The sequence below is a fragment of the Mus pahari genome, chromosome 5 (assembly GCF_900095145.1).
Source record: "Mus pahari chromosome 5, PAHARI_EIJ_v1.1, whole genome shotgun sequence".
In the NCBI taxonomy this organism is placed as follows: domain Eukaryota; kingdom Metazoa; phylum Chordata; class Mammalia; order Rodentia; family Muridae; genus Mus; species Mus pahari.
Genome location: NC_034594.1, coordinates 138,529,738 through 138,540,147, shown reverse-complemented (window position 1 = coordinate 138,540,147; position 10,410 = coordinate 138,529,738). Strand labels below are relative to the sequence as shown.

The window sequence follows — 10,410 nt, the reverse complement described above, 5'->3', positions numbered from 1 at the left end:
CACACACACACACACACACACACACACACACACACACACCATGTGATGGGGATAAAACCAAGAGGGTAGGCAAAGGGTGGGAAAATGAACCCACAAAGCAACAAAGACCAATCACACCATTTTGTTTCATCTTCCATTTACTCTAGTTTATAGTCTTCTCCCTTTTTAGTCTTTCAAGACACTAACCTTTGAGGGGCTGCAAGATAGAAGGAGAAAGCAAACTCCCTCAATAAATAAATAATCAAATGAATAAATATTTATTTTTTAAAAAGACTAACATTTTTTAAGAGCACAAACCAAACATTCGAGAATGTCCCGAAATTTGGATTTGTCTGCTTTCTTGTCATGATTAGATTATTTTAGAATCACGTTATCCGCTTTTGATAGGATTACAATATAAGAAATATACTCTTCAGTGTACTTGCAGCAGAATGCAAATCTCTCATAGTGACATCACTAATTGTGCACACCTATCATTTGTGTCAGATAGCCCTCCCTGTGGATTTACCTTTTTACTCTTCATAATCTCAGCATCTGTGGAGAGAGAGTGGTGCACATGTAAATACTTACTCTCATTTTGCCCTTAGTTAGATGATCTGATGGTGATTCTTTTCTAAATCAGGCTGCTATCATGATTGCCAAATGATAGTTTTCTAATTGCCTGTCTGTCCTTTAATATGACCATGATTTGAACTTTTCAAAATATCCATTAAATATTGAGACAGATTTTTTTTTTCATATGTGGCTCATAGGATAAATTCTTTTAACTAAATCTTTTGTTCATAATAATAAAAACCATGCATGGGCATAGTTTGTTTGGGAGAGATGTTATGTTTTAGACCCTAAGCAATTTATAACTACGAATAGAGTGTAAAATAAAGAACAGCTGAGCGAATGGCATGCTTATTTTTGGTGCACATTTAGTGATGGTGCTAATTCAAAAGAAGTTCCTGCGGTTTTCAGTTGGAGGGGAACTGTGAGCTTGTATGTTAAGTTTTAACCCCATAAAATAGTATCTTTCAATGTTCAATTCTAAGTTGGTGGTATATCTTAGTATCTCAAGTATTTCTTGATGACACCTCTAGTGATAAATGAGAATATTTTAGTTTATTATGTCCATTATTAACTACTTTCCTCTTAGGTCCAGCTAGCTGGGACAAGTTTACAGGCTGCTGCTCAGTCTTTAAATGTGCAGGTAAGTTGGAATATGAGCAAATAGGCCGTATTTTCTATTTATTTTTCCATAATTTCCTGAAATGAGCACATAATTTATAATAGGAACTACTTGCAATTTTTACTTGTTATTAATTTTATTGTTTTTATATTTTTTATTGCTGAATCCAGGTGGTAATAGGTATTAATGGAAATCAGTTTAATCTGCTATATGTGTGAGCCAAAGGTAGACAAGCAAAGTTGAGAATCAAGTTCAGGAACACATACTAAACACAAAATGAAACAGCTTTCCAAGTATTATTCTGCCTTCCCAGACTGTGTATCATTATTCAGGAAACACTGGCTAGAGAATCAGGGAGCTTGAGTTCAAGTCTCAATAACCTTTGGCAAGTTATAGCCTGCTGGAGCTCAGCTTTGTGTACCTGTATTTAAATAAAGACACCGATAGCATCTTCTCTGCTCTAAACAGAAGTAAAGTTAAAGGGCACTGGAGTCATCGCCCAGTGGTTAAGAGCAGTATACATTCATTGATCTTACAGAGGACTCCAATTCAGTTCTCATGTCAGGGTACTTTGCACAACTCCATAACGCTTCGGTCAGCCTTTTCTTGTAGTGTTTGGGAAACTGTCAAGAAGAAAACACAGAATTCTAGAAGACTGATCTCAGGGATGCTGATGACTAAAGATTTGGGGTTGAACATTCTCTGAAATCTTGTGGAATATAAACTAGTAACACATGGAAACAAGGAGAGAAAAAGAGATAATATGGTCTTCCTTTCTGAGAGAGAGGAGGCAGAAAATTGCCTTTGTTGCCATGGTAAACTTAACATCCCTTAGAGAGATGTTGGCAAACAGGCTATATCTCCACTGCAGAATGTTTACAGTCCTGCACTGTAATTATCTTTCAGTGACTGGCAGAATTAATCAGAGCTTTTATGTTAATTAGCTTTGCTGTAGTTCCCCAAACAGGTGGTGGAAAATATGCAAATCTATGCAGAATTTTAATACTCTGCATAACCAGTTTTAATTACCATAAAAAAATTTCTCTCTAGCCCTTTAAGACCTATATTTCTTGACTGTATTGTTTTATTTTGTTTGTTTGTTTGCTTGTTTTTTGAGAAAGGATTTCTTTAGCCCTGGCTGTCCTGGAACTCAAAGACTGTGTAGACCAGGCTGGCCTTGAACTCAAGTGATTAGCCTGCCTCTGCCTCTGCCTCTGCCTCTGCCTCTGCCTCTGCCTCTGCCTCTGCCTCTGCCTCTGCCTCTGCCTCTGCCTNCTCTGCCTCTGCCTCTGCCTCTGCCTCTGCCTCTGCCTCTGCCTCTGCCTCCCCAGTGCTGAAGTTAAAAGAATGCATCAACACTGTGGTTGTGTTATTTTCTTTCAAGCTTGTACATTACTTGGTGGAAAATGTTGCACTTAGAGTTCTTTAAAATAAAATTTAAAAGTTCTGTGGGTCAAGTAATTGAATCGTAAGGTGGTATAAAAAAGTTTGAGACTTGCCACAAATTATATTCAGAGTGTTAGTTTGAAGGGTCTAATAATAGAAATAAATCGAAAATGCACCCTTTCTTTTATTCTTTATTGCCTGAACTAGAGATTTTGAGGTTATGAAAGGTTTTTGTTAATTTGTGAAGGACCAATTTAGTTTTTCTTTTCAAAATTTGTAATTGCAACTTTTCTGAGGTTAGAATAAAAATTTAAGAGTGCTTCAGTAGACAAACAAAAAGGCATAGGAGAGAGAAAGGAAAAAGAGAAAACCCCAAACTCAAAATTGAATAGCACATATTTGAATAATTTTTTTAGTAACAGAGTTAGAAGTACATTTCTTTTAATCACCTATTTGAGATATTTTATTTCATTTCCTACCCAACTCCAATTCAGTCTAAATCTAGTGAAGAGTCGGGAGATTCGCAGCAGTCGATCCAGCCTTCTTCCCAGCCGCCTTCAGTGCAGTCAGCCATTCCCCAGACCCAGCTAATGCTGGCTGGGGGACAGATAACTGGGGTAAGTTTTCCTTGAGAATGTTATAATGAACTTCCTGTGTCTGAACTGCCACTGGTTGCATCTCATTAAAATGGGTCGCTACATCTGGCCCTAGCACGCACTACTGTCCATAAGGAGCTGATGGCTGGATGTGGAGTGCTCCTCTGGAAGAGGAGTTACTTTTGCCATTCTTTACAAGATGTCTTTTTGTTACAGCTGCAGACATTCAAAATAAACTACTAACTTTTTAACCCACATTAAAAAATAGTGTTGCTTCATTGTGCAAGGGAGTTGTTGCCACATGCAGGGTAAAATTTGAGTTGTGTCATGGCAGGATGATTAAAGAGTGGATTCATAAAGAAACATGTTTTGAACTACCCTAAAATAGAATATGTGGCCTCATATCCTGTCTGTGTAATCACTAATCACTCAGGGTGAGTTACTTTATCTCTCTGTACTTCAGTTTCCCCTTTTCTAAGTGGAGGTATTAATAATATCTCTTTTAAGTACCATTATAATTTATATAAAGCTCTTAAAACAGTGTTTGGCATGTAGCCTTTAGTAAATGGTAGTTATAGTTATTTCAACAAATTGTCCTCCGTGACTTAAGCTTTTACTTGTTTAGCGATTTCTGTTCTAAACTATTATTTGGGATGGTTTTTCAGTGTTGAAAGCATATGTGACAAGACTGAGTCAGAGGAATAAGAAAGAAACTAATCAGTTCACAGCACATCAACCTTCAGAACTTTTTATAATTAATTTCAGCTAGTGTGACTGAGCTTTAGATGGTTCTTCTAAGAACTGATGCACATTTATTTGCAGTATTTCATCACTAGAGATTATTAATATATGTACTTATTTAAAAATATAAATATACATACACACATTTTAAAGAGTAGTGAATTTTTGAATAGTTTTCCTCAGGTTTGTGTATTTCTAATGAAATTGATTGGTTAAATTAGACCCTGTTAGTTTGGAGGGCAGGCTGTGATGCTAAATGATTGTTCATGAGACTAGATATATAACATGGTCCTTTCCTGTTTGATCAGAACATGTCACCAAAAGAAAGGCCCAGCACACTTACTACTTTGATGTAAGCATATTTGAAATGATGTGTTATGGAAGTTTACATTTGTTCTAAATACATTTCTTGCTTTATTGTTAGGGTTTGGGTTTTGGTGATTAGGGTCTAAGATAGATAGATGGGCACTTGGAATTCCGGGTTCATGTACCTTGAAGACTATTAATTCTGGGTGTTTAGATTCATTTGCATTTATGAGGGTGGCTCTTACCACCTGTTTCCTAGAGGTAATAAGTTGGAAAGAAAATGTAAACTTGCAAACCAATGCTTTTCAAGGGCAGGAGATTGGGTGAGGGAGGGTCCTGGAGGAAGATTTGTAAAGGAAACAAGTGTGGCTCCTGATTTTTAGTCACATGTGAAGACATGATGGAAATGGTGAAATATGGTGGGGATTCAAGTAACTGGGCCTTATCAGTTCTCTTCCTGCACCTAGCCAGCATCCTTTTGTTCCTCATTCATCACTTGCTGTTGGATATAAATGTCTGCATATCCTGTCAGCATCAGTCCTTTGTTTTCTTATGTGCAGGTTTTAATTCCTTGCCTAAATGATTGTTCAGGTCTGAAGTGCAGACTACTTTAAGTTAAATGCTCTGGAAGAACAGGTAGTTTGTTCATTGGTGGACACGTTAGCTGCACATTGACCAGTAGTGAGGACCTAATCCCACTTGAGTTACCTATTTAAAGGCACTCAATCTTTCCCTTCTTTGTTCTTACTCTAGCTCACGTTGACCCCAGCCCAGCAACAGTTACTGCTACAGCAGGCGCAGGCCCAGGCCCAGCTCCTGGCTGCTGCAGTGCAACAACACTCTGCCAGCCAACAGCACAGTGCTGCTGGGGCCACCATCTCAGCCTCCGCCGCCACACCCATGACGCAGATCCCTCTGTCTCAGCCCATACAGATTGCACAGGTGAGGGAGGAAGGGGGGGAGGGAAGAGCAAGGTCACAGGGATTGTCGTTACTGTGGGTCTTTAAACACCCAAGGAACTCTGGTTCAAGGAGGCATTATCACTTCTTCTCTTTTGCTTATTTGAGTTGATATTATAAACATCTAGCTGGTTATTTGAATAAATGAATGTTTATGTTAAATGAAATTCTTGAGTAAGTAGCTGGCATATTTCTGAGGCAATCTGTATCAAGATAGTGTTTTGATTTGGGCCATTTTCTTCATCAAATAAATAATGTTAGTGCCTAAACTTTGAGACTTTATCGAAATTAATATAAATAAAATCATTTATATGAAGGCTCTGAAAATGTAAAATACTAGAGCCAATATAAAGCCGTATTGTTTTGTTATATCTGACTTTTGTGTGAATTTTTAAAATAACTTAACATTGATTCCTAAATTGAATTGGATAAGCTGGTGTCAAATTTCAGGAATCAAATTTTTTATTTTATTGATGGAAATTTTGTTATATCACTTAATTTTTACTTTAGAAAAAAAAAATGGAAGCTGGGCGTGGTGGCTCATGCCTTTAATCCTAGCACTTGGGAAGCAGAGGCAGGCAGATTTCTGAGTTTGAGGCCAGCCTGGTCTACAGAATGAGTTCCAGGACAGCCAAGGCTACACAGAGAAACCCTATCTCAAAAAAACAAACAAAAAACAAAACAAAACAAAAACAAAAAAAATGGGCCAAATATTCAAACCCCTTTTTCTCACTTAATTTTTAAAGAACATTTAGTCTCTGTTTAGATCAGAGCTAAGTGAACAGAACTTATAGAATAAATGCATATTAATTTATTAGCATTTATTAGAGTAGTTTACAGGCTATGGTCTGGTTAGTCCAGTGATGGTGGTCTCTCAGTTCATGCAGGTGGATGTCTTAGCTAGTCTTTACTCTGTCTTGGACTCCTCTATTCCCAGCAGAGGGATGCCTCAGCCACAGGATAGATGAGTATAACCAGAAGAAAAGAGAGCACAGAGACAAGAAGCAGAAGGGTCCCTCTTCCCTGTTCCTTTATGTGGGTTATCACTAGAAGGCAGAGCCCAGATTTAGCATGGGTCTTACCACCTCAAATGAGCCAATCAAGAAGGCATGCACAGATGCTTGCATTTTAGTTGATTCCAGAGGCGGGCAAGTTGCCATCCAAGATTATCTATCTCAGTGGTGGCAGGTGGACGTAGAGAATTAACTCCGGACTCGTCTTCTGATTTCCACATGTATGTGTAGCTTATACAAACCTCATCATACACTAATAACAATAAAACTAAATTTTAAAATTGAAAACTGCCTCCCCCAGAACATTTATTCTGTATTCATTTATATTAAAAGAATTTTAGGTAACCATTGAAAATTGGGCTTATAATCATGATTCTATATAATATACATCATAACCTCAAAAATAACTTCTTGCAGAGGCCCTAAGTTTTTTCAGTTTTGTTTTTGATAATTGCTGTTTGTGTTTGTGAATCAAAACAATTCTCAGGAGTCAGTTCTCTCCTTCCACCATGGTTCTGAGGATCACACTTAGGTCTTCAGTCTTGCACAGCAAGCACTTCTACCTGCTGAGCCTTCTCTGGCCTGAGGCCTGAGGATTTCTCACACACTGACATAGTCTTTGAAGCCACACTGTTGGGACGTGAAAAAAAGCTGAGTATTGTCTCATTGTTATTTGATGTGACACAAGTCTTTGCCTAGAAACCTTACAACTAATCCAGCTTTCATTTCAGGATCTCTCTCTAATCTGTGTTTTGCTTCTGAGCTTTTAGGATCTTCAACAATTGCAACAGCTTCAGCAGCAAAATCTCAACTTGCAACAGTTCGTGTTGGTGCACCCAACCACCAACCTGCAACCAGCACAGTTTATCATCTCACAGACCCCCCAGGGCCAGCAGGGTAAGCATCTCTCTAAAGCTCCTCAGTGGTGCAGCAGAGCTGTGCACTTTGACCTAACAGTGTCCACTCGAGCAGTGCTTTCATTCAGTGTGGTTTCAAACTACCAGTATTGATGAGAACTATAGCAGTGCCTTAAATCAGTAACATAGGTTACATATAAGAAGAAAAGACCTGAAAAATCAGTAAAGGTTAGCTTACTTATAAAAGGAAATTTACAGGACTTTAACCTGAAATCATGCAACTTAATCGTTTCCAAGGCTCAGTTTATTTGCAAATCACTGGATAAATGAGAAAGGTAGTTTCCCAAAATTTTAAGTTAATTTTTTGTGAAGACACATTTGAATATCTGATATCTTCCAACGTTTTCTGTAGGATATTTAAAAACAAAACACTAAAGTAAAAAAGTGGCATTAGCCATTTGTATTAAGAAAGCTTATTTACACTGAAACTTGGGGAGGTTAGAATAGTCAAGAGTAGATTTAGTAATACTTGTCAGCAGAGTTTTGCAAGTTTGTGTTGAGATGGATTGAAGCTGAGCTATGATTATGAGAGCAGGAGAGAGAAGATGATACCACAGATAGAAAAGACCTGGGCAAGCATGGTAGAACTGGCCTTTAATGCTAGCATTTGGGAGTCAGTCAGAGGCAGGAGGATCTCTGAGCTTAAGGTCAGCTTGGTTTATATAGTGAAAGCCTGTCTCAAAATAAAGTAATATAACAAAGGACTTGGTGGCCAGTTACATTTGGTCAATGGTAAGGATGGGTGTCTAGGTGATTAAGTTTTTAGGAAACTATAAGTGTTGGTAGGTCATAGAAAGATGAATTCGTGGTAATGAGCAAGCTTTAGTAAACCCAATAGCAGGGATACATAGAGTCTGAAGATAATACTATTTTGGTTTATGGATCAGAACCAGTAAATTGTTTTGTCACAAGCTCATATGCAGTGTTTCAACAACATGATTATATTTGAAACTAAGTACATAGATTAAGTTCTTCAATGCAAATATATTCTGGGTTCCCCCTGTTTTTAAAACATTGCAAAAAAAAAAACCCACAAACTAGACAACAGCAAAACTCTATATAGAGTTCAGTCATCCAACTGAGTACATACTACAAATGCTTCCAGGGGCTCAAAACAAAGTCTCACTATGTTGTCCAGTCTGACCTCTAACTTTGGGGCTTGAGTAACCCTCATGCCTCAGTGTAGCTGGGACTGTAGGCGTATGCCTTTATATCCATTTTACTTATCGAGAACTTTTAAACTAGGATTGTCCAGTGCGGATAGTTGCTAACATTTCAACTTTCATCAATGAAGAGACATGTCCTAAAAACTTGAAAATAGCATCTCCCACTTAGAGGATTGCCTGCTTCTTTCAGAAATGGATTCTCTTATTCCCAGACTCATTAACGCGGCAGTTCTCACCTGTGGGTCAGGGCCCCTTTGGGTGATATCCTGCCTATCAGATATTTACATTACAGCTCATAGCAGAAGCAAAATTACAGTTATGAGAGGTAGCAACAAAATAATTTTATGGTTGGGGTCACAGCATTGGAAAGGTTGAGAAGCACTGTCTTAGAGAACTTCCGTGAGTTCTCGGTTAAGAAGCTGACGTTTCCAGACGCTTTGATTTGAAGTAGTTCCTCACATTCTTCCTTTCCTTAGGACATAAAGGGTTTATTCAGATTATACTAAAGACATGCAAGCTTTAATTTAATGTTACGGATTTTCATGCCATGTTGTATTTAACACAATTAACAATATTGAATTTTACAAAAAGAAACGAGACAATTCTGAAGACAAACAAAACTACCAGGAAATTGGTTGGGAACTGTTTATATTCTTTTTTCATCCCCCTGAAATGTTTGCTTTTCACAGGTCTCCTGCAAGCGCAAAATCTTCTAACGCAACTACCTCAGCAAAGCCAAGCCAACCTCCTACAGCCACAGCCAAGCATCACCCTCACGTCCCAGGTCAGTGTTCTTACTCAGTTGTTTTGGTAATTTAAAAATGATACAAAAACACCCCAGCAATAACAATCTCCAGTGTTCAGAAACTGATCAAAAATTCAATGTTGGGCTTATTAGCTTGATAACACAGCATTACCAAATTGATGGAAACTGAAATTTTTCATGATTCTTTTTAAGTTCAAAAAAAAAAAAAAGAAAAAGCCATGTTAGTAATAAGTGGGGATGAATTATAGCTCCCTGATGCTGATACATGGGAACACTGACATGGAAGACCTAGGAAATCAGTTAACACCTGTCATTGATCCTTTGCCCTTGCTAAAACAGTACAGGAGCTTGGATTTCTGTGTCACCTCAGTACTTAAATGTGGTGTTGTGTCATTTCCTCTAGAAGACATAACAGTCATAATCCACAGAAAGCACAGTTCTTAAGCATCTGGAATTTTAAGTTGCGTATTTGTGTTCTTACGGAGTGATAATTGTGACTATGCACATCAGTTTACGGCTCTGGTTTTCCGTCTGGTCATCCTTACTGACTGGCCTTGAGTCCTCACTTGCTTTTAACACTTTCTAAATAGAAAGAAGTTGGGGATGGAGAAATGAATGGCTTAGTGGTTCTTGCCAAGCAAGCAATAAGACCAGAATTTATATCCTAAGAACCCATTTAAATACCTGGGTGGACATGGTGGCTCATCTGTACTTTTAATTACAGGATCTCCTAGCCTATTGTCAGGCTCTGGGGAGAGAATGATCAAGGAAGGTGAATTCCCTACATCAGCCTCTGTCCTCTGCATGCACATGTATACACATGCGTGTATATATGTATACGCATGCGTGTATATACGCACAAACATGAAAAGAAAGTGTAGTAATTAAAACTTAATATATTACCACATTTCTTAGGCTGAAAATACAGAAGGTTTGCTTTGATTGACAGCTTTAGTAACTAGTTACGTGCCCTTTGCCACTGAGCCTTCCCTCTAGGCCCCTGTAACCAAAGAAGACAGTATAGGGAGAAAACTAGAAGGAGCAGCTGATGGCAAGAATTACTACCAAACTATAATAATGAATATGTGGTATTGTCGTATAGAGAGAAATATTGGCCAATGGGATAAGATAGAATCCAATAGATAGAAATCTAAATAGCCAGCTAATTTTTCAAAGGGACCAAAGGATTCAAATGGGAGAGATCTTTTTAACTAGGTGATAACTAACAATTGACTATTCATTAGCAAAAGGGGATGAAGAACACCCTTATTATATACTTTACACAAAGATTAATTTGAAATGAGTCATAAACCTAAACATACAGAAAGAAATGCATATGTCATTGGGTAAGGCATGGATTTCTTGGGTTTTTTTGGTTTTTTTTTT

The 10,410-nt window shown here is 37.9% G+C and overlaps 1 protein-coding gene across 3 annotated transcripts in view; it reads left to right on the top strand.

Annotated features, from left to right (window-relative positions):
* The window catches only part of Pou2f1 (POU class 2 homeobox 1), a 133,451-nt gene that overhangs the window by 92,630 nt on the left and 30,411 nt on the right, over positions 1–10,410 (top strand). For all 3 annotated transcript variants that reach the window (XM_021198721.2, XM_021198724.2, XM_021198722.1), the window contains exons 4-8: positions 1,142–1,195; positions 3,055–3,177; positions 4,957–5,145; positions 6,946–7,072; positions 8,948–9,042. In XM_021198721.2, the coding sequence (XP_021054380.1) occupies positions 1,142–1,195; positions 3,055–3,177; positions 4,957–5,145; positions 6,946–7,072; positions 8,948–9,042 (588 nt within the window). The remainder of the gene's footprint in view (positions 1–1,141; positions 1,196–3,054; positions 3,178–4,956; positions 5,146–6,945; positions 7,073–8,947; positions 9,043–10,410) is intronic.